This window comes from Suncus etruscus, chromosome 16 (genome assembly GCF_024139225.1).
Source record: "Suncus etruscus isolate mSunEtr1 chromosome 16, mSunEtr1.pri.cur, whole genome shotgun sequence".
NCBI lineage: Eukaryota > Metazoa > Chordata > Mammalia > Eulipotyphla > Soricidae > Suncus > Suncus etruscus.
In genome coordinates, this window is record NC_064863.1 from 18,120,497 (window position 1) to 18,133,849 (window position 13,353).

Genomic DNA, 13,353 nt, shown 5'->3' on the forward strand with positions numbered 1-13,353 from the left:
ATCTGGATTGATAAAAACTTTTTTTTTAATATATTTATAGGGGCCAGAGCGACAGTGCAGTGGTAAGGCGTTTGCCTTGCACGTGGCTGACCCAGGACAGACCTGGGTTCGATCCCTGGTGCCCCATATGATCCCCCAAGCCAGGAGTAATTTCTGAGCGCATAGCCAGGAGTAAACCCTGAGCGTCACTGGGTGTGCCCCCCAAAAGAAAGTAAAAAAGAAAAGTATTTATATATTTATATATATAACAGATATATAAAGTGATTATATTTTAAAATTTAGAAATGAGGGGCTAAAGAGAGAGTACAATAGGTAGAGACTTGCTTGACACATAGTCAGCCTAAGTTTGATCCCCAGCACCCCTTATATTATCCCAAACACTATGGGAGTGATTACCAAGCACAGAGCCAGAAGTAAACCCTGAGCACCACCAGGTGTGGCCCTAAAACCAAGAATACATAAGTGAATAGATACATCATGAAGATGAAAGAACATTACACTTCTGAGGATCAAGGTCTGCACTGCTAATTCTTGATCCAATGCAAGACACATGATGCTGGGGAACCCCAGAAAACCCCAGCAGAGCTAAGAACTTCCAGAATGAAATTAGCGGTGCTCTGAGGATCTCAGTCTGTATAATCTGTCCAATGAACATGCAGAGAATTTGAATTGAGGTGCAGGCCTAACTCACCATTAAATCCAGAACACATTAATCAAATAAAACCCTACAGACTTTCTACCCACCTAACATGCATAGATGCTATTCCACAGGAATTCTTCTATATAGTTACATAGGAAACAGATACTGTGGGGCCTGAAAGATCACCCCCAGTTGTATCTAAATCCTAATGAGGGTCTGAAGAGAAAGTATAGTGGGTAGGACAGTTGCCTTACACACATTTGACATGTATTTGATTCCCAGCATCGCATCCCATTTAATTCCCCAGCATCCCCAGGAATAATTTCTGAGAGCAGAACCAGGAGTCAACCCTGAGCTTCACCAGGTATAATCCAATAAATACTCAACTAAATTAAAATAAAAGCCCAAAAAGGGGCCAGTGAGAGAATATAGGGGATTGGTACTTGTCCTGCACACAACTGACCAGATTCAATACCTGGCACCACATATGATTCCAAGCTTGGCCAGAAGTGATCCTTAAGCACTAAGCCAGGAGTAAGCCCTGACCACTTCCAGGGAGGGCCCCAAAAGTTCCCCCCCAAAAATAGATAAACCCCAAAGAATATACCATGAGGGCCTGGGAGCCTGGAGACTTTCAGCTCTACTCCAAGATAAGCAAGACCACATGTGAAAGAGCAACTGCCAGGCAATAATTTCATTACAAATTACCCAAAGCAGAGCAGCCCTGAATATAATCCAAACATCCATTGACTTGTACAACTATAGGATAATTTTAACATCAATTTATGCTGCAGTAATTACCTTAAAATGGAGCCTCTAGATCTCATCAGATGCTTTTTTTCTTTTAATTGTAAATAGTAGAGTTTATGGCTTGTGGTTTAAGTTTCTAAAGAATCTCAAACAGCTGTCACTACATCCAGTATAATATCCTACTTATACTGCCCATTATTCAATCCCAGGTACTATCCCCTCTGTTCCTTCTATTTATGTGAAATAACTTGGCATCATTTGTTTGCACTATAAGGAAAATGGCTAAAGCAGTTGCAAGGAGATCTGGCATGTGTGAGGCCCTGAATTCATTCTCAGCATATCTTAGGCCCAGCCTGGCCCACACACTACAGGACACGACAGGACACAACATGACACAACACTATGCTATGCTACACTATACTACCACTATACAATACCACTCTACCACTACACTACACTACACTACACTACACTGCACACACACACACACACACACACACACACACACACACGGGCAAAGAGTCACAAAACTAAGATATATGCATACACACACTAATGAATGAAAACTTAATGCCCCTGAATACGAGGAAATATTTAGTTATCTTTACACATAAAAGATTATGTGTAATGAGATTTTCCTCCTGGGTCAGCCAGTGAAAGTGATGAGTTTCCTTCAGTTTCTAGAAAACAAAAGCATTCTGCTGATAAAGGAAACCCAGCCTGCCAATCGTTAGCTTCTAAGATGAAATGAGTGTCCCATTTCCAAATCCTATAAAATACGATATATATTTGTGTTTGTGTGTGTATAGATGTAGGTATGTATCTTAGTTTTGTGACTCTTTTGTCAGTTCCGCTCCTATTTTCTTTGATACCTACAAACTCTGCAAGATAAACAAATCAAGTATTAACTCTGTATGGAATATCTAGCATCTGAAATTCATGTAACTATTCCAGTTCTGCCTCAAGATACTTCGATCTCAGAACCCAAAGTGAAAACTTTGTCCTACACACAGACACACAATGGACTGTACCCCCAATCACCACAAATGCCCTTCAAATCAGACGGGGTCAGCATGGGAAGAAACAGGTGTAGCATGATACAAAATATTTTCTCTTATCTGTATTGAAGATGTCATTTCAATTATTCTTATGACTATAAACATCCCACTTGCATAAATGACTTATAATCATGTGGGCAGTTAACCTGTGATTATAATCAACAATGGAGAGCAGTATGACCACAGAGTCTAGGCCAGCAGCCTCTAAAAATTCAACACGGGAATCAGGATGAAACCCAGACATCCTTGAGCAGCAGGAAAACTCATTAGAAAATTGTGGTTAACAGTTCAGATGCTAACATTGAAATATTGGCTTACTATCAAGTGGTCCACAGAGCAGCAGAGTACCCTTTAGAGAAACAGAACTACTTTCCTTTTTTTATCAGCTATGATGTATCAATAACTAGGAGATTAGGCTACAGTCTCAAATCGAGTGCCCCAAATGCAAACTAATAATATTCTGCATGAATTTAAAAAAAAAAAAACTCCTGGCTTAGAGAAAGAGCACAAGCAAAATAATCTTTGAACACAACTGATGCAGAGAAGTCCAGTATGAAAAAATGTACTAGATTGTTTAGTCTGTTCTACTTCAGCCCCATAGTTGTACAGAAAGTATTTCCAGAATACCAGCACAGCACAAACCATCTGAAAAATCAAACATAATCAGTAGAAAACTTCCAGATCAGAGAATCAGGGTTCTGGGTTTCTGGTTTCTTTTTCTTTCTTTTACAAAAAAATTTTTTTAATTTAATCACTGTGATTACTAGGTTATTCATAATAGTTTTTACTTTTTCATAGGTACAAAGCTGTTCATGATTGAGGGTCAGTCATACAATGTATAATACCCTTCACTAATGCTCAGTTCCCTCCAATGTCCCCAATTGTACCCCCTGCCTCTAGGACAGATCTCTCTCTTCTCCGCTCCCTTCCTTTCTCTCCATCCTTCCTTCTCTCTCTCTTCTTCTCCTTCTCTCCTCTCTTCTCATCTTCTCTCTCTCCTCTCCTCCCTATATTCTCCCCCTTTTTACCTAATTTCTGCACTCAATTCTTGTCCAGAGTTATCATTCCCAATTATCACAATCATATTGCTCTCTTCTCTGCCCTAACTGCACTCCCCCTACTACTTGTGGCAGGTTTTCTCCAATAGACCTGTTCTCACCCTTGTTTCTATTGTTTCTTAATATTATAACCATAAAATCTCTTGTTTTATATTCTGGGTTATATTTCTAACTTTGCTCTACCTAATCAGCTCTCTAACTCTGGGTATATTATTTCATTTCCTTTGGACTTCCGTTTATGACTTGACATAGATATATTTCATCTTCTACCTCAAAAATCCAAGCAAGAGGCCATAGTGATAGCATAGAGCAAGGTAACTTAGATAAGCCCTATGCTCTGCCAGGTTTGCCCCTTCCATCCCCCAAAAAATCTACATAAGACTTTGTATTCAAAAATAATCAGCGCATATAATAATCAATGACCTCACAAAGCTCAAACACTAAAAACATAATACATTATATACCTTATTCAAAACATTTGCTGCCTGTTAGTTCTACAATTTTTGTTGTCAATGTTTTCCCTAAAGAATATGAGATTGACATGCAAATCATCATTATAATGAGTCCCTTTTACATTATTCCTCTTTCCAAAGTCATGAACAATAAATGTTCAAGATTTGTATGATCCATTTACTTGCAATTTTTCAAAAATTCTTGCAATCGAACCAGAGAGACTATATGAGTAAAGGGTTTGCCTTGCATATGACTGACCCAGGTTTAATCCTCAGCACCCCATATAATTTCCTGAGTTTTACCAGGAGTGATCCCTTAGTGCAGTGTCAGGAGTAAGACTGGAGAACTGCCAGGTATGGCCCAAAATTAAAAAAAAAATATTCCTAAGTAGTTCTTTTCTTCTCTAGGACATTACAGAAATGTTAGCAATTTACAACACAGCCCTGGTGACTGAATGAATGCACCATACAGAAGTTGTAACTTAGCTGTGAAGAAAAGTCTAGTGACCCACACATGGATGTTCACATGGCTTTTCCCAATGAATCTCCCTCTACCAGAACCCCAGCTTCCAAAGCCAGAGGGGTCTCCTTACCTTCTCATCAGCAAACAGAAATTCTCAGCTACAGTTTTGGAAATGAACAAATGAACTCAATGAAAATTCAGGATACACATACAGCTTTCAAACTAGAGACTCAAGACCCATGATGAACTTGACCTCTCTGAGCTCAGGAGGACCCTCCCCCACTGGCACCTCCCACCCCTATAAACAAAACAAAACCCAGACCCCGCCCAATCCCATGAGCAGCTGCTGACACATGGCTCCCTAGGTTCGATTTACAGTACTCAGCTGAACTTGAAAAATACCTCTTTTGATTTCTCCTCTTTGGTAAATCTTCCAAATTTTTCTATCATTTCAGCCACAAATATAACATCCATCTTGTCAGAAAAGTTGGCGGCCTCCACGGTGTAAGCCAGCAACTGCCGGGCCGTGGCGATAGCATTGGTCAAATTTAGGGGCATCTACATTTAAAAAGGGGGAAACACATAGCAATAATGTCAAATTCTTTATCAATTTCTTTTGCTTACATTTCTTTTGCAAATCTGAAAATATGAGAATTAAAAAAATAAATTAATATGGTAGTTTGGGGGGAAAGGGTTGGATGAAGAATGACAAATATTTCATGAACATCAGATTATGTGTATTGTTCCATCTCGTCCTCAATTCACCCCATTTTTACACGACTCTATCCAGAGCTTAGTAAAGTCTTTGTGAGTATTATAACTGGGAAATCAATGCCCACTACTGAAACTCCCACTTCACAGGAATAAAAGCCACTTATTTAACATTTACTGTACTGCCTGTATGGCCAGCAATGTTTTATATGGATTTATAAACTTCAAAACACCAGCCACTATTAGGGGGGAAAAAGGTAGAATAGATGCTTTAAGGAGCAAAGGAAAATACAATAAGAAAATCATCCTGGGATCGAAACTGTAGTACAGTAGGTAAGGCACTTGCCTTGTATGAGGCTCACTCAGACTCAATCTCTGGCATCCCACATGCTTTCTTGAGCCCACCAGGAGTAATCCCTGAGCTAGGAATAACCTCTGAGTATTCCTGGGTATACCCCAAAAATAAAAACAAGAACAAAATTTAAAAAAATAAAGAAAACAAAAATAAAGAAAGAGAAAACTGTCCCTCCTTCAGATCCTTCTTTTATTTTTTTTTGTTTGTTTGTTTGGGTTTTTTGCCACACCGGTGGTGCTCAGGGGTTACTCCTATCTCTGTGCTCAGAAATCACTCCTGGCTTGCGAAACCATATGGGATGCTGGGGATCAAATCCACATCCATCCTGGGTCAGCTGCGTGCAAAGCAAATGCCCTACCGCTGTGCTACCACTCCAGCCCACCTCCAGTTCCTTCTAATCTGCTGAAATTTATAAAGTTTCACATGGTATGTGCAGAGAGCTTAAAGGGGAGGAATTTGCATGGTTTCCACTGGTTAGCTCCATATTTCTGGAGTTTGATATCTGATCCCTGGCATGCAAGCTTCCCCCAACTCTGCTGTACTGTACTGAAAACGCTGGTGTTCCTGATTCACTGCTGAGGAGACCAAGTGGTTCAAAAGGCCCATAGGGGCATCTAGACACAGGCCCAAGGATTGTTAAAGATGGAGATAACATATATACAGCCTTGAGTCTCTGGGTAAATACAGGACTGTCCATGAAGACAGATGTGGAAATATCAATCCCCCAATCCTTAAGTTAGCTAGTACATACCAATGTAATTTTCTTTCTTTTTTTTTTTTTGCTCTTTTTGCTTTTGTGGGCCACACCCAGTGACACTCAGGGGTTACTCCTGGCTATGTGCTCAGAAATCGCTCCTGGCTTGGGGAACCTTATGGGAAGCTGGGAAATCGAACCACAGTCCGTCCTAGGTTAGCACGTGCAAGGAAAACACCCTACCACTCGCGCCACCACTCCAGCCCACAAATGTGGTTTTCTAATCTGATTTGAACAACACATGTCACAGGTACCCTCAGCAGTAAGAAGTCTCTCCTTACCTGATTGAACATATAGAGCACGCGGGTGACATCGTTTGCATACTGGCATCGAGAGTAATTGTCATCGGCCCAAAAGCCTCCACGGTCACAGCGGCGCCAGGCTTTCCTTGTGTCCTGTGCAGTCCCAGGAAAGATGCCACTGCTAGGGCTGTTCCGTGTGCACTGCAGGTATGCAGTGATGCCTGCCAGTGTCCGGGGCCACCTAGGCAGAGGGAACAAGGCACTCTCAGAGAACTGCTGAGTTGCTTTGTTTGTTTGTTTGTTTTTGGTTACACCAGGTGACGCTCAGGAGTTACTCCTGGCTATACACTCAGAAATCGCTCCTGACTTGGGGGGCCATTTGAAATGTGGGGGATCAAACCACACAATCTATCCTGGTTCAGCTGCATGCAAGGCAGACGTCCTACCACTTATGCCACCACTCCGGCCCCTGCTGGGTTGCTTTTCATCAATGACCGCAGAGGGAAGGAAAAGGATTCAAATGTGTCACATACAATGAGAGTTGGACATAATCACTAGGACAAGAACTGGGTGCTGAAAGGAGAGTAAGTGATAGCCCTTTCAGTAACAACATTGTAAAGCACAGTGTCTAAAAGGGAATGGAGAGGGAGAGAGAGGAGGATGAGAGAGGCAGAAAGGAAAAGGTTGGGAGAAGGAATGGGAGAAAGATAGACAGAGAAAGAGAGGCAGAGAGGAGTGGAAGAGAGAGAAGAGGGAGAGAAAAAGAGAGAGAAGAAAGAAAAGTGTTTGCCATAGAGGCAAGTGGGGGTAGGAGATAAGGTGGGAGGGAAACTGTGAACTCTGGTGGTAGGAAATGTGCATATATAAAGGGTGTTGGACATGTAAGACTAAAACTCAATCATGAACTACTTAGTAACTGTGTATCTCATGGGTGATTCAATTAAAAAGTTTTTTTTTTTTAAATATTACATATAGGGCCACAGAGAGAAATAATATGGCGGTTAAGAAACTTCACTTGCAATGCAGTAAACACCACATTTAACATTTCACATTTCATCCTAGACACCACTTATGGTCCCCCAGTTCCACCAGGGTTCACTCTTGAGAACAGAAGTAGGATATGCCCCTGAAGCCCTGCCAAGTGAGGTTCCCCACAAAACAAACCTAAATGGTATGTCTCAGCACAGAAAGGAAGACACACAAATGTCCTTTGAGTATAAAAAGCAAGAGACCAAAGCAATAGCACAGCAGGTAGGGGCACTTGCTTCACATGTTGCTAATCCAGATTCAATCCCCAGAATCACATATGGTCCTTAGAGCCCACCAAGAGTGATTCCTGAGTTCAGCAGAGCCAAGAGTGAGCACAGCTAAGTGTGGCCTCCCCCGCCCAAAATTTTTGAAATGGACTACACCATTTTAAGCCATCAGCCAAACACATATCCTTTTTTCATACCAGTATATATTTGCAACGTCTTCTAAACTTTGCTACTGATAGACTAAGAAATTGTACTGCATTCAGTTGTGTTTGTTTTTAAAGGTATAACAAATGTCGGGGCAAGTAAGATAGCACAATGGTGAGGCATTGGCCTTGCACATGGCCAACCGGGGACCAAACTGGGTTCGATTCCAGGCATCCCATATGGTCCCCCTGAACCTGCCAAGAGGTATTTCTGAGGGCAGAGCCAGGAAAAAACCCTTAGCACCACTGTGTGTGGCCCCAAAACAATAAATAAATACATAAATAAATGAGTGAATGATGAATGAATGAGTGAATAGAAAAAAAATAAATGTATAACAAATGTAAATGGCTGGAGAATGGGGGTCAAACCAACTACTACAATTCTGTCCACTTCTGTAACCACTCCATAATTAAGAATCTTGTCTAAGTGACTGATTCTTTCTTTCTTTAGTAGCAGATTAGTACAGAAAAGGCAACTAGGGCAGCTCCTAGACATATAGTGTTGTTCTTGGAAGGTCCTTGCTGGCACCCCAGAATGTGGGGCCTGAGTCATTCCCATGAAGTTTCCTGCTGCCACGACAATTTGTATAAGCACTAGGGTTTATCCTGAGCATCTGCCTTCTTCCCAGGAGTCAGAAATGGGAGTTTCTACCTGAGATACTGTACCTCCATGGGGGTGCTGAGACAGGAATTTAGTAAACACAGCAAGGAAGTTGCTGCCTTTCATGGTCAAAGGTGGAGAGGGAATAAAATCTGGGCAGATGTCCAGAGCATCGATGCAACCTGGGTCCTTCCCTCTGTGGTCCAGCTCTGTTCTTCACTATCTTTCTACAATAACCATTAGGTGTTACTTCAACTTTCTGACAAATCCTGTCATTCCTGGGACATATTTCCTCACTTGGAGGGTCCTGAGGTGTCCCATACATGAGCTCCTCTCCCCTCAAAGGCCACTCATAATGCAAGGGGCCATAGAATCTCAGAAACAGAAAAAAAAATCTGTTAAATAAGCTCTATTTTTCCAAAAGTGGGGAAAAAAATGGAGCACATTTAATAAAAGTTACAGCTGACCCCTCACATGGGAACGGTCAAATGAGATTATCAGTTACAGCAAAATATAATTCATTGCCAAAAAATTGCATAAATAGTTCAAGCAACACTCAAGTGAATGTTAATAATGCAGTGGAAATTTAATTATGTAATACTTTGAAGGGTGTCAAAGATAAATAATTCATTCATCAATTAAATAGGCATCTTTTTCACATGTAAAATATATTTGAAAAGTCAAAAGAGACAATCTAGCAGAAATAAAAATCATAGTACAATTATAAAAATTGTTGAATATAGAAGCATTTTAACGGCTGTTACCTATTTTACTTTTACAGTGTGTGTTATAGATTAATGGTCCATCTACATAAAAGACTCATCCACTGACAATGATAAGTGCTATTTTATCTATGCTGGCAACAAGGTTTTAAAGAAAAAAGGAATAATAAGACAATAACTCCTTTTGAGAAAGCAATAAAGCAGCTAAACTGAAAATAGATAGAGTCATTGCTCTCTTTTTTTGAATAAGAAAACCCAATGCTAAATTAGTTTTCTTCCTCTTACAAAGCTGGACTTAGGGAAAAAGAGACAACAATTGTACCAATCCATTCAAACTAATCAATGACCATAACACTGTGCTTTGATATTTGACAATAAAGTCATTATTAAAACCCTAGATTTAAAGAACATGAAATAAATATTTCAAGCATTCTAAAGCAAACCTTCAGAAACTGGTCTAAGATAAAAGTGGTAGTAACCCCATATAAATGCTGAACTTTCTACTAAGAAATTGTACGTTTTATTCATTTTATTTATCTTAACACAGCCAAGTTTCAGACCATCCAACAGTCATTGTTTTCCTAAGTCCTATGTATTTAACTGCCAGAAGACTCCAATAGGAGAATAAAATTATATTTGTTTTCATTACTATAATGATTTTGCATCTGTCATTAGTTACATTAAAGGAACATGGACTACTGAAACTTCATTTATAGAAGAGCTAACAATATCAGCCTGTCCAAACTTTGCAGCGGCCTAGTAGAGTCATGATTCTAAACTTCAGTCACAAAACCAGCTGTTTAAAAAGAGTACATCTTTGGGGCCAGTGATGTGTTTCAAGTATTAGGGTACATGCATATCAGAAATGGAATTCAAACCCTAGTACTTTTCATCTACTTTCATCACTGGGTGTGGCTACAAAATCAAAAATAAACACTTGGGTTATGACTTCAAGGATATAAAGTAGAGCTCAGGTATCCAATTTGTTTTAATCTCCATAAATAATTGTGAAAACATTGTTCATAAAGGATTTCTTTGTGGACAAAAATATTTATGTGCCTACAAATACAATTTTTAATTGAAGAGTCCAACCGGGTGCCTTGGAGAAGAAAATAAGACTTGGGGCAAATCCAACTTTTCCAGAACATTCCATCTCACTGACCTGAAATCACCTTTGTTGTTCACCACCCGCTCAGGCGGACAGTACTGAGCAGAGCTTTCTAAGACCACAATGTCCACTGTTCTCGTATTGTTGCCACGTTTGGTCTGGACATGACAGCCCCAATTTCCGGTCGATCCAGCCTGAATATTAGAAATGGTTAGGGCACTGCATGAAGAAAGATTTTAAAAAGAGAGAAAATACGATTAGGCAAAGAAAGGGGCAGCAATCTAGACCTTTACCTTACATTAACAAATATATCTGCAATTTATACAAGGACCCAGCCCTTTGCTTGCTAGATAGAAATACATTTTTAAAAAGATGTCTCCACAAAGAATTTATGTATCAAGTCAAGGCAATGGCCTCTTTGATTCAGGAAACTCTTGAATAAAATCAAATATGTCTGATATGATGTCTGAAAAAATGTTTTCCAAATAAAAGCACTGCAGATAGGAAAGCAAAGCAAAGAAAAAGAAGCTTTTTGGCATAGTGTTCAACAAAATGATGGTGAGGTTACCAAGTTTTATCTACATCCTCACTTTCTAAAGAAAATAGTCAAGTATGAGAAAATGCACCTCTACGTAAAATAACATGTGAAATTACACATTATTAAAATATATACATAAAAGTATAACATATTTATATATTTATAATATATCTTATATTATATACTTACAATATACATATACATATCAAAATAACATGTGAACTTAAAAAAATGACATGAGATATTAAAAATAAATATTCAAAAAATATTTGAGGTGGGGGCCAGAGAGATAGCACAGCAGTAGGGTGTTTGTTTGCCTTGCAAGTAACCAATCCAGGATGGATGGTGGTTCGAATTCAGGCATCCCATGTGGTCCCCCAAGCCTGCCAGGAGTGATTTCTGAGCACAGAGCTAGGAGTAACCCCTGAGTGCCGTTGGGTGTAACCCAAAAAAGGTAAGTTTTAATATATGAAAATCAAACTACCATATAGAAAAACTCTTCTAAGAAAAACTCATTCAAGTCTCTAACGAGGATTCACTAGATTATCAAGTATTGCTTGAGGAACAGGGACTCTCCCTGTAATGGTATAGTTCAATTTATAATTCAGCTGTATTACTAAATAGCTTTGAGTAAATTCAATTTTTAAGATGAAATCATAATTTAATATATGTCATATGTAGTATAAATCCTATTAATGAAAGGGCAAATGTGGAGCCTTCAATTAACCTTTATCCTCCTCCCACATGATCTCCACTATGTTTTGCTTTTATATAGATAAAACTGATAAAAAAAATCATCAGTCATAAAGCATGTACCATTTTAATTAACATACAAAATTATATCTTGAGGTTAATTCACTTTATTTTGTCTAGTCTCCTAAATCATTAATGGCTTCACCACAACAAAGCATCTAATAATGTCTTTGAGGAACTGTTACAGTAAATCACTGAAAATATTTATAATCTTTGCTAAGCTAGTAAATAAACCAATACACAATCATTAATATATGAAAGATAAAGTGACACAAGAGTTTGACATAAAATGTAAATAAATCAGAATGTCTGTCAAAATATTCTACTTCACATGGCTCTAGTCAACTAAGAAAAAATGTAGTAATGTTTTCTTCCAGGATGCGCTGTGGCCCAGCGATACAACATTTCCTTACATGTATGAATACATGTATGCATTTTAAAATAGAAAGCAAAAATAAAAAATTTTGCTTGCCTAAAATTCTCATTCTCAAATCCCATAATTGGTTCACAAATTCTAACTAGGGTAACTGGTCTAGAATGCCCCAGGTCACCCAAAATACAAGGGTCATGGTTACTAGATTAAAATTTAATTATGCATCTACATCCTACTAACATCAGAACCATTTGAAAAATCTAATTCACACTTATTTTTTTTAATAATGTGTTAACTTCAGGGGTCAGGGAGATAGTACAGTAGACAGGGTTTTTGCCTTACACAAAGCCAATCCAGATTCAATCCCTAGCATCTCATATGGTACCCCAAGCCTGGCCAGGAGTGATCCCTGAACACAAAGCCAAAAGTAAGCCCTGAGCACTGCTGACTGTGGCCCAAAACCAAACAAAATAATATGAAGCTGGAGAGACAGCACAGCAGTAGGGCGTTCGCAGCCGATTCAGGATGGACGGTTGTTCATAGCCCATATGGTCCCCTGGGCTTGCCAGGAGCGATTTCTGAGCTCAGAGCCAGAAGTAACCCCTGAGTGCTGCCAAGTGTGACCCCAAAAATAATAATAATAATAATAATAATAATAATAATAATATATGTTTTAGTTTCACTCGTAGATGATGACAGCTATTTTCCTCATAGGTCCTGTGTGGTACTCAGCACTCAAAATTATTCTAAACATCAAACTCTACTGGAGAAGGGTACCACTTTCCCCCATAGTAGAGTGATCAGGCCAGTCATCCTCCAACATGACACCAGCACACACCATGAAACAATGAAAGTTGACAACAAACTGTCCATGTGTCACATGGTGTCCAACTCATGTCCAGGGCTACTATACTGGCACAAGCCCACCCTTGCCAATTAACCATGATTCCCAGGACATGTCAGCTCATCCCCTGAAAGTTATGGTACTCAGATAAACTAAAAACACCCTCTATGAATGTCAGCAATATTTTCATGATCCAAAACCAATTATTGAAAATTCACCTTTTTGTTTTGTTTTGGGGGTCACACCTGGTGGCGCTTAGGGGCTACTCCTAGCTCTGCACTCAGAAATCACTCCTGGCAGGCACAAAGGACCTTTTGGGATGCCAGGATTTGAACCACCATCCATCCTGGATTGGCTGTGTACAAGTAGACTGCTGGGCTATCTCTCAGGCCCTGAAAATTCATCTTTGAGGAAAACTACAAACCCTAATTCTTCCTAATAAGGATCAATGACATGAGTAATCAATAAGATG

At 39.4% G+C, this 13,353-nt stretch overlaps 1 protein-coding gene across 1 annotated transcript in view; it reads right to left on the minus strand.

Annotated features, from left to right (window-relative positions):
* The window catches only part of ADGRA3 (adhesion G protein-coupled receptor A3), a 92,695-nt gene that overhangs the window by 47,420 nt on the left and 31,922 nt on the right, over positions 1 to 13,353 (minus strand). Inside the window, 3 exon segments of the mRNA XM_049790045.1 lie at positions 4,824 to 4,979; positions 6,523 to 6,724; positions 10,428 to 10,592. Coding sequence (XP_049646002.1) covers positions 4,824 to 4,979; positions 6,523 to 6,724; positions 10,428 to 10,592 — 523 coding nt within the window.